Raw genomic sequence first — 17,389 nt, forward strand, 5'->3', positions numbered from 1 at the left:
CAGCGTGGCTGGAGGCTGCAGTGCCTGTTGAGATTAATGAGGTGAAGGCCAGTCATTGCCCCTTGTGATGGCAAATGTGTGATTTAGGGATGCCTGGCTATTAGGATCTGGAACGTGGTCCTTCAGACCCACGTGATGTGGGATCACCGCGTGGCAATGAGACAGTAATGATTTTCATTGCAGCCATGGGCTGAATCTGGGAGAGGAAGGGCTCTGTTGTGCCATTCAGCTTAGCGCCTCCTGAGCGCTGGAAAAGATGTGCAGGGGTTGTGTGTACAAAAGATTGCAGAAAATAGCTATTCCATCTATGCTTCTCCTCAGTCTGCCTCAAATTATTCCTCTGTACTCTCTGGCATCCTTAAAGCCTCTAGTAGGAAAGACTAAACGTTATGCTTTGTACTGTGCTACAAGCATGGGATTTGCAGGTGTCACCAGTGTCACCGGTCCCTGTCTGAGCAGGAAGGTGTAACATGAAGTGCCTGGATGATTTGCAGGAAGGCTTTCTGCAGCTATGCCCATCCTTACCGAGGAAGAGGAGACACCTCCTTGGTTTGAAATCGGTTTAATCCTCCACGCGTGAAGAAGTTGCATCCACTGGGCTCTTTCAAGCTGCTGGAACTGGTGCATGACATCCCATCAGAAGCTGTAAGCAAGTCTCTCGTGTCTCAGAGGAAAACAAAAATAGTGTTTGCTGCTGCCAAACAGTGTGTCACAAGAGAAGAATCCTCTCCTGGCCCCTGCAGGGAAACTGCTGATGCCCTAGTTGGGAAAAGGGTCTGACAACAGTCTCCCAAAGTTGCTCACTTCTGTAAAATGTGGCAGAGCATTCAGTTTTGCCATGCCAGAATTGGCTGCCCCGTGTCCCTGTACCACTTCTTAGTGACCGCTTCCTTTCTGCTCCTCTCAGTGGGTTAGAGAAGTCTATGCAAGCACTCAAAAAGGGCCAACGAGTTAAAATGCTTCATGCTGATTTTTTTTTTTAACCGGTGGATGCCAGATGGCCATGTGACACCAGAGCACACATACAGTGCCCGGACATCTGGCAGAGCTCTTCAAAGAGAATCCATAGGATGGTCCCCATGGGGAGTTCAGAGAAGTTGTACACACAGCTTTCTGCTGTACAAATAAGCCAGTTTTAACTATAACACATCATTTCTAGTTGTCCGTCTACAGCTCAAAACTGACTTCTGTGTTGCTGAAACCCTGCTCATGTCTCCGTGTGCAAATAGAGGGCAGGTGAATGTCATGGTTAAAATTACAAACGAGGCCATTTTTTCAAAGTCTGGACGGGGACGTGAGGCCTTTTCAAAGCTCAGACATATTGTGACTGTGTGCTTTCACTGGGGACCAGACCTGAAATCCATAGCCACATCATAACTATTCCAAAGTTTTGGAGTTTTTTCAGATTTCTCCTGATCAGCAGAAATGTTTAATGTATTCTGATGTGTGCTTTAATAAAACGTGCTGTACTCTGTGAAAATGGAGTTTCTGGCTTGAATATAGACAGTGTGTGAGTAATCTGTAGCATCATCACCAGTAACGAGACCATTTTAAATGAAACTCTGCCTTTTGCAAGACGAAGGCAGCCTTGTTGTGTCCAGCTGGAAGTTGATAGATCCATCTCTTGAAGAACAATTCTCAGAAACCTTGCTCTCAGTCATAAACGTTGCTCCAGTTTTTCTTCAGCTGAAACAAACCAGAGAGAGTTTTCTTTCTGGTTATTATTTTTCTTGACAGTGTTTTTTTAAAATACATCTTATGCAACAACCTTCCCAGAAAGAAGAAACCAACTGTGTCTTGTTAAAAAGGAGGGTGAAGGGTAGATGTGGGTGGACAGTCCCTTCCCACACCTCAGAGCCAGCTTCCCCAAGCTCCTGATATGAACTTGTGTATGTAGGTCCTGTTGTGTGCCTTCTCCTCTTTAAAGGACGTGCTCCTGGAACGAAAGAGCCAGGATAATACTTTTTCTTTAAAATCCACAGCAAGTGCAACTGTGGTTTTAGCTTTGGCAGTGACTTTCTGAATGTGAATATATATATAATTTATTTTTTTTTCCCCACTCCAGAAGTGAATTTCTGAAGTTGACTGTAAGATCACTAAAGCAAAACAAACTTTATGGCCTCCAAAGGTTTCCTGAAGAACATTTTCAGCTCATCTGAAGATGGTAGTTAATTTGAGCTGTGGTACCCATAGCAGCTTGTGCACTCCAGAGTGGTGCTGCTGTGAATAGAAGATCTGTCATATCACAGACCAGCCTCAGATTTTTGACACTTCTTCAACAAGTTGGTTCTTCCAGAGAGTGTCTGGGAGTAATGAGAGTTAATATGAGGGGATATTAGATTTCAGAGAGAAGTTTTCCTCGCTGGATAAACATAGCTTGTAATCTTACAGAGATAAATTGGCCTATTTGGATGACAGGGTGGTTCCCAAGTGAGGGAAGCAGTTTGGTTAGCCAGAAATCATCTCATATTTCTTATTCATGGAAAAATCTTGTCTTCAAACCAAAGTTTGTTGTTTGATTGTCTTAGTGTGGGCGTACAGTGCATTCATTTGGCTCCGCTTGTGCTTACGTTGAGTTTAGTTATCGAAAGGTCCTATGGTAATGTGTGGCACATAGGCGTTTACCACCAAACACCTGTTTGAGATCCCTCCTCAAGTTGCAATATGAAAGGAGCCTTGTGATACCATTTCAGTCTGTCATCATAAACTGCCTCCCAGCAATACTTTTTGTCCGTGAGAGATCTACCTCTCAAAGTTCTTGAAACACAGGACCCTGCTTCTTGCTAAAGGTGATCATCCAGACTGGTGTGTTTTTAATACTGGAAGATAATACGGGTTCATTTATAGCACGTCTTGGCGTGGCATTGTCATGCATCGTGGATATGAGTTCATTGGCCATAAGAACAACCCGTGCAGTCCTGCACTGGAGCCCTGTTGGCAGAGCTGTCAAAAATCACCATTCCCAATCCAAAACGCATCAGTCTGGCTTAAAACACAAGGCTTCTGCTCCTCTTCTGCTCTGCTCTTTTGTTCTGGGTTATTCAGTATTCATGTTTTTGAGATTTTTATCTATCAACAGTTGTTGTAAACGTTCCTTTTTAATAATAAAAGCTGTGCCTTTTGAGATAATCACAGGACTCGTGGAGCTAGGCTCTGTGGTCAAAAATATCAAGGATTACTTATGCTGCTGCTGTTACTGGGTAAATTGAAACTTAAACATGAGGACAGAGGTTGGTTGTTATTGTTACATTTTACGTGGTTCTTAAGTATGACATAAATTGAGACAAGCGACTCGTGAGACCTGGGGCAGTTGAGTCAACTTTTTCCTTCCTCTTTTTCTTGGTGCCTACAAGTGAATTACATGTGTTCTTCCAGCTTTTGCAGTTAATAGCCCATCAAGAAAATAAAATTCTCTCCTGTCTATGTTGTAGCAGGTAAAGGGATTGGAATCGCTCTTTTCTTGTGTGTTTTTGGGTTGGATGATTTCCACGGTGCTGGCAGGGTGCAGAGGAGGGGGTTGCTCTCACAAGGGGCTGTTCAGCGAGGAGCGAGGGTCGAGATGGCCAGCTGCCACCTGCGTGGGGCTGCTCTTACTCCCGGTCAGGTTTACACAGCTCTGCACCCCTCTGCCTGCATCCTCCTCTGCCTGGCTGCCTGGCCTTTGTGCCTTGGGATCCCAGCGGCAGGCTCCAGTTGGAAGAAGGGTTGATCTTCCCGGGCTTTGATGTGTTAATTCCCCAGAGGAGCTGCTTGCTCCGCCTGAGGAGCGCTGCTGCTTCACAGCTCCGCTTCCCACATCTCCCACTCTGCTGCCACATTTGCCTCCGTCCTTGGTTAGATGAGGAAACCTGCCGTCGCTTAACCTCTCTGTCTCGGTTCAGAGGAGCCCTGACAGCGCCACTCGGTACGGCAGGCGCCTGCGGTGCTGGGGCTGCAGCTCTCGGCCTCGGCTGCCTGCCACAGTCACTCGCGTCCTTGAATGCATGAAGATAGTCATGACCAGCATGGAGTATAGCTGGGACATTCACGGACACTGTGTCTGGCTTAATAAGGTAAGGCTATCTGTGTTTGTTCTGGCTCTTGCATTTCTCCGAGTGACAAGCCATAGCTGAGCAACGCTGGTAGGGATTAAGCGTTCAGTCTTTCTCTTCTATCAGATACCAGCTGAGCTGCTGTTGAAGAAACTGAATATTTTGAAACAGTTGCATCTTTCCTATTCAACAGCTGTGTTATTTATATTTAGAAAATGTTTCAGGTAAATTCCTCAGAGTGAAGGTCTGTCTTAAGCTGGTTTTCTTTCAGAATTCACTTTTATTGTAGTGAAGCCTTTAAAATATAATGCGGGGGTTTTGAGTGTTGGGTTTGGGGTTTTTTTTTCCCTTTCCCCTCCCTCCTCTTTCTGTAGGGAGGAACTGATCTGTAAACTTTAGGAAAAGCTTAGCAGCAGGTCTGCCTGCCTGCTGCTGGAGCATGTGGAGCAGGCTGCAGGTATTCAGAGCAATGAGTAGGGAGGCATGAAATGCAGAAGATGCCAGTTTGGGAGGGCAGCAGTGGGCTCCCATGCAAACTGGTTAAACATGGGTATGGATTGTGTTCAGACGGATTTGACCAGTATGAATTTGGGATGGAATTGATACTTACGGAGGGTAAAGCTGTCACGGCTCTGTATGATAGAGGAAACGGTGGTGAATACTTTGCTTGGAAGACCTGGAGGCTCTGCCTGTGGCACACCAAATAATGTTGAGGTAGCTGAGGCTGGAGGAGCCCCCCTGCAAGGGACTCCCTAAAAGTGAGTGAACAGGCAGAACAACGGTAGCCGGGTTCCTGGTTTCGGCTGGGATAGAGTTAATTTTCTTCCTAGTAGCTGGTATAGTGCTGTGCTTTGGATTTTAGTATGAGAATAATATTGATAACACGCTGATGTTTTGGCTGTCGCTAAGCGGTATTTACATTGGTCAAGGACTTTTTTTTTTTTTCCCTTCAGCTCCCCATGCTCTGCCAGGTGCCCAAGAAATGGGAGGGGGCACAGCCAGGAGAGTTGATCCAAACTGACCAAAGGGCTATTCCATACCATATGATGTCATGCCCAGTATATAAACTGGGGGAGTTGGCCAGGGGGTAGCGATCGCTGCTCGGGGACTGGCTGGGCGTCGGTCGGCGGGTGGTGAGTGGTTGTATAATTTTTTTTTCTTTTTTTTTTTTTCCTTTTTTCCCCTCCCTTGGGTTTTGTTCCTCTCTCTCTCCCGTTGTTTTCCTTCTCATTATAATTCATTATTATTATTATTATTTTGTTCCAATTATTAAACTGTTCTTATCTCAACCCACGAGTTTTCTTTCTTTTGCTCTTCCGATTCTCTCCCCCATCCCACCGGGGGGGAAGTGAGCGAGCGGCTGCGTGGTGCTTAGCTGCTGGCTGGGGCTAGACCACGACAGTCCTTTTTGGCGCCCAACGTGGGGCACAAGGGTTTGAGATAATAACAGATTAACCAGAGCGTATTAAGGAATTCAGATCTGTTAGTAGTTGTGGGACATGATATTGATCCATCTGTTCCTAGCATTGGTTTACCTGATCTGCACCATGCTCATTTTTAAAAGATGCATGCTCATCATGCTAAACCACGACACCGTGCTTAGCTAAGCATAGGTAATGTGTATGATAATGATCTGAACAACATAAGCATGTTGATGAGCTCTAATTTAACTCCAGATGGTCAGGAAAGAGATGTCAGGGACAGCTCGCTTGCCCAACTGTTGACTGGGCTGTGGTGGTCAAAACAGTCAGTGCAATCTGCTATACAAGAAAATAATGCTGTGGAGTGGCAGCTCCTTCTATACAAATCAAATTGCATCTTCAGCAAGAACAGTGTGATTTGTTCTGCTTATTTTGTCTCAAAAGCAGAAGAGAAAATGAGGGTATCAGCTGCAGTAGGCTAAAAATGAGTTTTATTTTTGAAAGGAGAATTCAGCAATTGAGAGGAAATGGATTTTATTTTTTTTTATTATTATTAGGAGGCTTAAAACAGCAGCTATTAGAAATTTTCCTGTGGTTTGGAATGCTAACTCACTTCCAGGGAAAATGGATTAAAGACTGAGGGCAGGCAAGCTGTGAAAGTTTGGTGATGCATCTACTTATTACAGGAATAATTCCCTCCAGAGCAGTGTGGATTTTTACACTTACAGGATTGCAGACAAAGCTTACACACGTGTTTAACAGATTAGCCATGGATTGATTTTGCAGAGTTTTTAAGTGCACTGGGTCTGATCTTATAAAGCATGTTAAGTAAATGTTTAACCTCAAACTTCTGCAAAGTCTCAGTGGCATTGTGACAACTATTCTTTTGTTTTTAGGATTAGGATCAGTATTGGTAAATCTGCATTCTCTTCCCATACAGTGTTTTGCAATTAATCCCTAAATTGAAAACATATGCTAAGTGTAACCGCTTCATTGAACATAGATTTTAAGTTGCTGATGAAGAAGAGCCTTTGGAAAATGGCAAAGCCTGTCTTACACAGCTAGTAAACTATGTTAATCCTGTATTGACATTGACATCGATTATACCAATTTGATACAGAACTATCAAGTGCCCCAAATACTCCTGCAGTTGCTGTTGAATCAAATATTTACTCTCGTTGTTGTTGTTAAAGCAGAGCCATTGCTCTGCAGAGCGAGTAGTTGCCAGGGGAGGCTGCGGGTCCCCAGGTGGAGAGAAACTCCTCCTGAAGGCCACACCGAGTACTGCTCACCCAGGTTTTGCACACACCAGGTCTCCTGGCATCTTTCAGACCTCCTGCAGCCCATTCATCCCCGTTGGGGCTCCCTCCACCCCATCTCCTGATGCACTGCTTTCCCATATCCAGTGTTTGGGCATCTTCACTCTCCATTTCTCTTCAGTCCTGCCCACTTCCATCATTACCCTGTTCTTCTTTTCATGTGTTCATCTCCTCTCTTCTTTTCTCATCTCTCTGGGAAGAAAATCATGCCAGGTATCAACTTTTTACCTTTGAAGACAGCGCAGAGGAGAGATGCAGGAAGGCATCGTGTGGCCGTTGCCTGCAGGTCCCTGATCTCTGCACCACTGTAGGAGGTGCTGGGGCTGCTGCTCCGTGAAATAGTTGCTGTGACCTCTGTGTTGTCCTTTCTCCAGCTCTCGTCTTTTTCCCCACCCTAACCAAAGCCAGAGACTTTCCTGCCTTTTCATACCTAAAATGAAGAGTTAGTCCCAGGTATTATGCAGAAGTTAACGACACTTCAGGCAAAAAGCAAACTGCTCTTGGGTTGTACACAAAGTTTTCTGTTTTCAGTGTACCACAGGAGGTCTGTTTTTATGCGGATTTTACAAAATATTTCTGGTGACTGCCAGCAGAGACATCTTTGTTTGGTTTTGTGGGAGAACAACCTTTACTCCGGTCCTGTTTGGGGTTCCAATCACCTCCTCCCTCTTTCTCATGGCAATGTGCAGCTGCAGCCTGAAATCTCGCTCTCTAAATGCTCCTATTTTAAAACCAAGTACGACATGCTGAGCAAAACAGGATATTTTGTTGAGGAATGGGAACGGAGTTTAACAAGAAAGGTGTCTTGGCAAGATGCTGTTGCACAATGACTAACATTCTGCTTTAACACCTCGTTGGTTTTCACAGCATTGTAAAGGCATTTTCATCGTAGTGTGAAACCAATACTTACCTCGACATATTTTCTTCATGCAGTGTTTGGTTTTAGTTAATTTGTGTCTGGTTACGCTGACTGGAGGCATCAGGAGGTTCAGTGGTTAGGGCGCTGATGTGGTGGTTGGGAGACAGGGAGTCGAGCCTGTGCTTTGACAAGAACTTTCACGTGAGCCCCGGCAGGATGGAAGGGCGTCTTTGGACCTTGGCTGCCTGCTTGTAATGGGGGATGAATATCACTTTCCTACATCAGACACACAGCTGGATTGATAAATGTGTTGTATATTACAAAATACAGACGCTGTATTCATGGAGGCTGAGTAAGTGCCTGAGATGTGTTGGAGGTCTTTAAATGAGAAGGGAGCTGCAGAATAGCAAAAGTATGCAAAAACTTCATTTTTGTGTTTCACACACAAGTCAAGTTACGAAATTTAAAGTATAATCTGCTAGTTGAGCAGCTAACAAGTTTATTTTGGAAGCTCTTTGACTTCTTTCACCTAAATTAAAACTGTTACAAAACTGAAGATCTCACTGATCTTGAATGGAGATCCTATGGCATGAGCTAAATTCTGGTAGAGGTCAGGGGGAACACGGAGCAAACTCAGAAGTTTAGAGTACTTCTGCCTTGGTGCTTAGTTTCTTGATGGTCAGAAGGCCTAGTAATTTACTGCTAAATAATTCAGATTCAGGGTATCGTTATGGTGTGAGGTAATGGTACAAATTACTAGGAAGCATCCTTTCTTAGTCTGCTGTAGCTCTAGTGATGTCAGGGACATGTTACGGTCACCTTGTAAAGGTTACACATGTATGCTTGGTAGACACATTTGCAACTGCACACTGATTTACAAGCTGCCAGGTCACAGCCTGATTTCTTGAGGATAGCGTGAAGGTGAGCTGAAATACTTTGTACCCCCTCCTGTTTGCTTTGCATCTAATCTTTAAGTGGTGCCGGTGAGCATTTTATTCCTCTGATTTCAAACCAGGCAGTTTCCCCCATCACCCAAAGTCAGGCATGTAACTTAGAAAAGGAGTTTTAGCTGGCAGGTTTCCTGAGGCATCCTCTGGAACTGGGGGAGACATGCTGTTTGAAAGGGGGATTCAAAGCAGGAGGCCAAGGCTTGCAGCTCCTACATGGGGGTGGCCTCTCATGGCAGGGTTGTGCTGCAGACTCACTGGGGCACAAGGATCAGTCACCTGGTTTCTTTTCATCACATATTCAGAGAGAAATCAAGGCCCCTCAGAGTTGGTGGGAGCCTCTGTACTGAGCGCGCTGGATTTCAGAGCAGCTTCTCAGACTCCTTTAAGTGTTTTATGCAATGATGTGGACAATAATTTCTTTTCTGAGCTGAGATCTGATTGTGGTGTCCGTCACAAAGTGCTTTGAGACAGCTTTTTTTACTCCATGTAAAATGCTTCTCACTGCTCAAGAGCATTGAAGTTATTATGAAGAAAGTAAGTTGCTGATTCCTCTGAACTCTCTGATAGCATTAACATGTATTCTTGTTTCTCTTTAGCCTCAGGCAGCTTTATAAAGAGATGCATTTAGAGTGCAGACGTTCACCCATACCCAGTAAAATGTGCCTGATGTAAAAGGATGTCTCTTACTGTGTGTTTTGTTTGACTTGCAAGAAGCATAATGCACATTTTGTAGATTGTACATTGATTTTTTTTTTTTTCACTTGCTGAATGTCTTGGGGTATTTGTCTCTTTGCAAGTATGGCTTAGCATAGTACATCACTGAGCACAAATTTTGTTAACAAAATGCTGAATGCACAGTAAGTGAATTTTGCAGAATTGGGTCACCAAAAGGTTCTCCCTTTCTCATCTTTAAGCCTCTGAACAATTCTTGTCCTGAATGGTGGTTGTGTATCCTTTGTTGACAGTTTAGTTGATTTGTAACCCTTTGGGGGACGAAGAATACTTTAAATCTGTTCTTGAACTGTGCAGACTGAAAATACTCCTTAAGTGTGTCGATAACATTGAATGATGTTTATGGTACGATACCTGACAACACAGTATTTGCTGTCTTTTTCAGACTAATGGACATATATCTGGGAATGGAGATGTGTATCAAGAAAGGCTGGCTCGTCTGGAAAATGATAAGGAATCTCTTGTTCTGCAAGTGAGTAGTCACCTAAATTATTTTTTCTGCTCTTGCATTCATAAGAATTTGTGCTAGTATGTGATTAAAAACTCTGAGGATTTATTTGCAGTTGTGTCATCTTCGACAGAGTTCAGAAGGCTTGCTTATACCTGAGAGTTAACACAGATTAAGGATAGGTGTGAATTTAGATTGCAGGAAAAATCTAAAGGGCTTGCTTTCTGCGTATCTGATCTCTTTTTGAATCTTGGTAGGTGAGCAGGTCTGCAGAGTGACCACTTTCTCACATTCATGTGTATCCTTAAGTTCACCATTTTCCATGACCGTTCACATACTGGCTGCATCAGGTGACAGATGTCCTGTCCTCATGAAAAGTGACAAAAGCTGCAGGAGGAGATGAGCAGCTCCTCGGAGGTCCTGCTCACCTGCTGCTGGGCTGGACTGGGTCAGCCCCGAGTGCTCTTGTCAGCTGGCTTACTCTTGCCATCAGAGTTGGGACTGCCTGGCACCCCTTGGCCTGTGCAGGCATCCTGCAGTCCCCTGACACGGACGTGGCCTAAGGGCTGTGACAATGCTGAGCTCTGTTCTAGGCAGCTTGTCCTTGTTCCCAGCGGTACTGCAGATTTCCTCAAAAGAGCCTGTTTAAAACAAAAGCTTAATTCAGAAAAGGCAAAATGGGAATCAGTCTGCAGTCTCAAAGGTGTTGTCTTGGTGTCGCCTAACCTCGGTCCGTGTGTTTTAACCTCCTTTGCTTTTATTGTTCTGAAAATAAGCTGTATGCTGTGGTACACTGTGTGCAATCACTTGGAAAGCAGAATAAATGGTATACAGTGAGGTTTAGCTATTTGGTTGTTAAGGTAGGAGCTAATGGGTTTTAGTTAATGTATTGTCACAGCAAAAGCATAATTGTTGGTTGTAAAATGCAGCAGCCACCCCTTGCAAAAACTTCCAGGACAAGTCAGGAGGGGAGATGCAGGATTGCATTGCGTCCACTGGAGCTTTCGCTGAAATTCCAGTAAGCATGAGGGGAGAGCTTTCCCTCCTCTCTTGTTGCCTTTGCCACACATTGTGTCCACTACAGAGCTCTGCTGCTGCTTCTCCTCCCCCCATCATCCCATTTCATCTGTGGCCCAGCCAGCACTGTTACTCACTGTTCTTCAGGTGACACATATGGCATGGGTGCAAGGTACTAAATATGCATCCCTTTTTCTCCGCTGTGCAGGTAAGTGTGCTTACAGACCAGGTGGAAGCCCAAGGAGAAAAGATTCGGGATCTGGAGTTCTGTCTAGAGGAGCACAGGGAGAAGCTGAATGCCACGGAAGAGATGCTGCAGCAGGTATTTCACAGGCACATGTTTGTCTCGCTGTCTGTCTTCATTCTGTCTTAATGAACTGCATTTTGCTTCGGTGAGAACAGTGCACTTCAAGGTGTTGCACCCCTTGATGTCTCTTAACTAAGTGATAATTTTCTGCCGTATTTGCTTTAAAGTCTTTGTACTTGGTGATGTCAGTGCTGCTTTACACTGTAGGAATCCAGTCCTGCTCTTCTTTGAGCCCTTCCCCACTGAACTTCAAAGAGACTTGGATTAAAGCCTCTGGCAGGATGGGTGGGTTCCCCTCAAAGCTCCTTGCTGCCCAGAGCAACTGTGATGACAGACAAGCTTTTTTCTCATCCTGGCAGCCAACCCGCAATAGTGCCCCCGTGATCTTGGATGCATCCTAGGTGCCTGGAGTCTGTCAGATGGGTAATAGCTGTGTCCCAGGGCTTCAGAGAGTGCAAGGAAGAGTGTGATGCTTTTCCCCATGAAAGAGGCCTTTAGCTGTAGAAATAAATTACTGAATTCTTCCTCTTGGATGAATAATTCCATTCTCTTCCTCTTTATCTTGAATCAGGAGCTTTTGAGCAGAACATCCCTTGAAACTCAGAAGCTGGATCTTATGGCAGAGATTTCCACTCTGAAGTTAAAGCTTACATCTGTAGAGAAGGATAGACTGGACTATGAAGACAGATTCAGAGACACAGAGGTGAGTAAAACCCAACTGAATAAATTGTGAAAGCTGTATGTGGCTTCATGTTACCTGAAAATTTCCTGGGAAATTTTTTTTTTTTTGGCCAGGCAAGAAGGGAAGTCATCTTTAAGGTTAAAACATGTATCTCTTAAAATAAGAAGTGTCCTCTTTGGTAAACTCTGGTTTTACACAGAAAGATTTCCAAAACCAGTTTTTGATTCTTGCCATCAGATCTCAGGAGGGATGGCATTTAGGATGGATTTAAATAAAATCATGAACTTACTGCACTCTCCTGTCCCAACTTTAAACTGTCATTGTCTTAGTAAGGCATGTCTGAGGCAAATGCTTAAGCCCATTGCAAGTACAAAAAGCAAGCATGTGCAAAGACGTGGCATACTAAAACACATACCTTTTGGTTTCAGTAATAGAGAGAATGAGGTGACTCAGTGTGAGGGCACTTTGAAGCCTCACTTCAAACCCAAGCCCCACAGAAGCCCAGGACCGAGAGGCCAGCAGTTACTCATCTCAGCCTGGCTTCAGCCCAGCGGTGTACAGTGCCAGGCAGAGCTGCAGCCCAGAGCTGCCATCCCTGGCCGTGCTCTCCTGGGGCATTTGCCCTGTGTGCACTGCAGATCTGTGTAGCTGAACCTTGCTCATGTTTGAAGCCAGAAAGCCTCAAAGCAGATGGGCAAACCCATTTTTTCCAGGAAACTCCAAGAATCAGGCCAAGCTTTGCTGCCAGGGTGACATACCCCATATCAGAAATACCTGGAGTCTGCCTAGGAAGCAGAACAAAATTTCCAATTCTGGGTTCATCAGTGAGCTGAAATGTCGGATGTTTGTATTGTGGGTGTTCCAGTTCATTCATTTCTAGAAGGGAAGAAGCCATAATGTCATCACATTGCCCTTTCCACTTCAGTCAGTGGTTTATCAACTACCTTCCAGTTTCCTACATATTTTCCAGTGAAGTGTTGTTCCTCACTTGTATTGCAAGTGTAAGAGCAAAAGTTAGGCTTGCTTTTGAATTACTTTCTTTGGGCCTGCCTGAAGTAATACTCAGACCCAAAGAAGTCCACAGGTTGAAAACTAGTGACTCAAATAATGTTCAGCTTTGAAAGGTGGTGATCATTTATGTAGTGATGGCAGTGTCCATTCCTGCAGTGTAGCACACCTGAGTGCTGCCAAGCTGTGGATCGGATTCATGTTGCCTCCCATTATTTTTCCCTCTAGTTTGAATCCTGATGTTATGTGAAAGATCACAGCATTGCCTTAAAAGTGGCTGATTTTGCAGTCTAGGCAAGTACTGTGCATGGCAATGCTGGAGAAATTGGCAGGTGGAAAGGTGGAGAGAATCATTGAAGGTCGTCTGCATCCATAGGAGGTGTGTTAAGAGCTGGCTGCTTTCTCAGCTCCAGTGAGGTCTCTCTGCCCACACAGTGCTCGGCTCTTTCATGAATTACAGCATACAACATATAACTCTCTTCACCTGTATACTGACACCTATCATAAGCAGCCTGAACAATAGATACATGAGTTGACATCAGCAGTAAATGGCTTTGGGGAGGCAAGGTTTGGTCCAAATGACTGCAGTGAACGGGTGTTTTCAGAACTGGATTCCACTGCATCTCCATTTGTAAACACCATGTGGTTTCTTGTGCTTTCCAAAACAGGTAACAAAAGTGATTGGGCTTTGGGTGACTTGCTTCCTCTCTTTCTATTCTTATTTTTATTGAATGTGATTCTTTGCTGAGCTTTCCTGTATTCCCCCTTCTTTCATTTCCCTCCTCAACTGCAGTCTCTCCATAACTTAATAGCTCAATTCAGACAGCAGACTGAGAAGGTGGATGTGGAGCTACCTCTTTTCCCAGAAAAGTGGTTAGTGTGAGGACCACAACATGCACTGCAACTCTGTAGGCTCAGTGCAAGAGGCCTACCTGCATGGCAGCTATGAAGACCTTTTCTCTTTGAAATACCTTGAAATACACTTAATGTCTTTGATAAAAATAAGGTAACCTAAATAATGTTTAAAAGGTAATTACTATAATTAGGAGCTATATATATTTATTTGCTGGGTATTTATGCTAGAACTAATGAACTATTACTAAAATGTTCCTCCCTTTGAAAAGCAGAATGATGTAGTTTAGTGTGATATAAATTATTATGTTGTTTCTTCTTTGTTTCAAGACTTTATAGCTGTAAAAAGGCTTAGGCTTAGACACTGAAAAGGATAGTATGTCTTAGTTTCCATTTTGTTCAGTGGAAAAATGAATAGCTAATTAGTTGTAAGGGTCTCAGCCATGAGAAATCTCTGACAGGTATTTTGGAGGCAGGACTTATTCAGATGTACACAATATTTTATTCAGTGTTGATCTAATTATATTCCTGTTTGAAGTAATAGATGATCAATTATTTCAGCAGAGCTGAGTATTTAAATTAATATGTAAAATACTCTACCATAAAACACATTATAGCATTTACATGCAGTGTTCAAAATGGAAAAAATTTCATAACCCATAAAAATTTCATTCTCCTACAGAATTACCATTCAGATGAAATCCTTCATATTATCCAGTTTTGACTTATGTATGTCATTGCAACTTCCCATTCCAGCTTGGTAGGTTTCTCATATTCACCATTCTTTCTCTAAACAGATGCTTCACTAGGTGTGTAAGCTTTTTTTCCTTTGTGCTCTAGGACTTTCCTGTCTAGAGGTTCACAAACACACAGCTTTTTCAAAGCTAATTGTATACTTAATAGAGATTTAGAATTATTTTGTTCTTGAAATCATTCTAGTCTTTCCACTTTCTCAGCAGACACCAGTATTATTTTCCTTAAGGAGCACGGGTGGTCTGAGTTGGGCTGAGTTTATGTAAGAAAATATCGTACGAGGGAGTTTGTTTAGGGAGGAGTCCATAACCAGACGTGGTCTTTGAAGCAGCAGCCAGAGGTTAAACTGGCTCACTCATGGGGAATTATTCGTAATTTAAACACCACCAGTCTCCTTTGTGCAGATGAATTTCTGAGTGGAGCAAAACTACAAATGTGGTTTGTGTTTCCAGTGCCAGTAAGGAAGCCTCTGACCTCTGAAGCTTAAAGTTATCATTGCTTTTTTGTGCCTCCCTGGCCCTGCTATGAAGAGCACAAGTAGCATGAGCAGGGAAGGAAGAGGCTTTGGGAAACAGGAGTCTGTATGTCCCACCCCGTCAGCTCCATTCGTGGATCCATGCAAGGAACAGCTGTTGGGTGTTTCCATGGAGGGACCTGACCCTGGATCAGAAGAGGACCATTTAATGGCTCTTTCCTGTTTTGCAGGTTTTTAAGACAGGAACATGCATTACACCCAGGGCAGGTATTGTAACCCATTTATGGGTGCCCAAAGAGGAGGTATTAAATGCAAGCAGAGCAGGTGCCATACACTGGCCACCATGTGGGTGACTTTTACTGCTGGTTCATCCAAGTCAGCCAGGGAGCTCAGTGGGTTTTTGATCTGATCTCAGATCCTAACGAACCCGTACAACACCCTGAGTGCCATGGGGACATACACATCTCAAGCATCACACTGGTCCCAAAAGCTCTTCAGGTCATAAGCAGTTATAATAGTTGGCACCTTCAGGTTTCAAACAATGCTGTGATCTCCTTGCTGGGGCTGCTGCAGGAGGGGACAAGGCGCAGTCCTTGCTGTGAAAGGTTTGTAGTCAAAATCAGTTAAAGAGGGAATAGTGGAAGAAAAAGGTAAATGTTTCAGGGCAGCAAGCAGGAAAATGAAATACACTGGGAGGATTAGGATTTCTTAGGGAACCTCAGTGCCTTTGACAATCTCTACCTCCGTTAGCTTGCCCAAAGATAAATAGTAACTGAGTAGCAGGGGAGACAGCCCTGTATGGGCCTTTTCTTTTTCCTCGGCTCATTTATGCAAGGCTTGACCATCTCTTTTGTACTAATAAGGGTTTGCATATGGAACCTGGTGAATCTTTAATGTACTCGTCTGCATCAAAAAGATGAGAATTAATGTCATTTACAGTTACTGTGTTGTAGATAACTTAAGACATGAGTTAATGTTGCACTTTCTTGCAAGAGAGTAATTGAAAATATATTTAGGGCAAAGCATGCTGTTAGGACTTGTATTTAGTTCTATTTAACCCTTGAGCAAATTGTACAGTATTTTTGGTGACCAGTTACCAGTGGTAAAGGATCCGATTACCCATGAGGCCCATAACAGATTAACCAGAAGAATTTAGTTTCTGCTCCAAGATCTTACACTCTTGGGTTCTGGATGCAACATTGCTTTGTTTTCTGTGACATTGTGAGTGCATCTTGACATTTCTGTTAATCGATATGGGTTGCGCTAACTTTTTTTCATAAAAGGCACAGAGTTTTGGTTTGTTATTCCTTTTGCTCAGAGGGGCCTTTTGAATACGGATAACTGGTTTCCCTCTCCTCCTCCAGTATTTTAAAAGTCACATAGTTTTAGTGATAAATATGTAGGCAGCAACCTCAGCAGTTATTGCTGCACAGCATATTTTGACATTGGATCATGCCAAAGCAAAAATGATGGCTGCAGGAGAGAAAAGCCCCAACAAATCAATTGTCATAGTGTCAAAGCTGACCGTCAGACCTGGGAACATAGATTTGTTAGAGATCTCAAATGCTTGGTGTTGATAAGAAACAGCTCAATTAATGTAGTCATGCAGACTGACATCCATGTACATTTATACTTAGAAGAGTGATGTGCTTTGTAAAGGTCACACATGGAAGAATCAGTGAAGAATTGCAGGTGTATCCAGATCAGAAAGTCATACATTAGCAGTAGTAATTACTAATAGCATCAAAATGTTCTGTATTTTTATTTTCCTTGTAGTTCTGGTAATTGAGCTTGGATCTTGCTAAAGAAATACAGATGCTGCTCTGTTGCCATCAGATTCATTAAGCACAAAATAATAACCAGAGGCTTGTAAGCTCAGAAAATGTGGCGTGGGGCTGGAAGGCAGGTGTTACCAGGGACCCATGAATACCCTCTAAATGTTAGCTGCTGGCTTGTTAATTTATAAATTATAAATCTCTATTAATTATACACTTAGCTCTGAAAAATTGTGCTTACAGTTGTTAGCTCAATGTATAGCATTGCTTGACATGGATAGGATTTGCCTTACCATGTAGGAAAAGAAGCCAACCTAAGTACCATACTTCTTGGTAGTTTAAAAGCCGTTATACTGCAGTTCAAGTTCTCTCTATGTTTTCTAGGGTACACAGAGAGCTCATCTCCTCTTTTGAAGAGTTTCCTGGTCATACAGCATTACAGTAGCTGCTGAGAAACTGCTTTTTTTCTTTTTTTTTTTTTTTTTTCTTTTTTCACACAAACATAACATTGATCTGGTGTCCATACATAAACTAAAGGTCAGTGAGATATACATGAGGCAGAAGCTTGCTGGACATCTTTTGAGTTGTGCAAAAGCCACAGCTTTCTGGTAATGTGTTGCCCTGCCGAGCAGGAAGATGATTTTCCCAATAAGCTGTGGTTTGTTATCTCTTATGTGGAGGGACACTCTGTCCTGGTTGTCCCCCAGGCTTCCTGCAGGTCTGCAGCTGCCCACTTAAGATCCCATTTCCCCATCTAGAG

At 43.5% G+C, this 17,389-nt stretch overlaps 1 protein-coding gene across 9 annotated transcripts in view; it reads left to right on the forward strand.

Annotated features, from left to right (window-relative positions):
* Positions 1–17,389, forward strand: part of PPFIBP1 (PPFIA binding protein 1) — a 117,927-nt gene that overhangs the window by 65,974 nt on the left and 34,564 nt on the right. For all 9 annotated transcript variants that reach the window (XM_072875645.1, XM_072875669.1, XM_072875698.1 and 6 more), the window contains exons 5-7: positions 9,698–9,784; positions 10,986–11,099; positions 11,656–11,787. In XM_072875645.1, coding sequence (XP_072731746.1) covers positions 9,698–9,784; positions 10,986–11,099; positions 11,656–11,787 — 333 coding nt within the window. The remainder of the gene's footprint in view (positions 1–9,697; positions 9,785–10,985; positions 11,100–11,655; positions 11,788–17,389) is intronic.

The sequence above is a fragment of the Ciconia boyciana genome, chromosome 1, assembly GCF_034638445.1.
Source record: "Ciconia boyciana chromosome 1, ASM3463844v1, whole genome shotgun sequence".
Classification (NCBI taxonomy): domain Eukaryota; kingdom Metazoa; phylum Chordata; class Aves; order Ciconiiformes; family Ciconiidae; genus Ciconia; species Ciconia boyciana.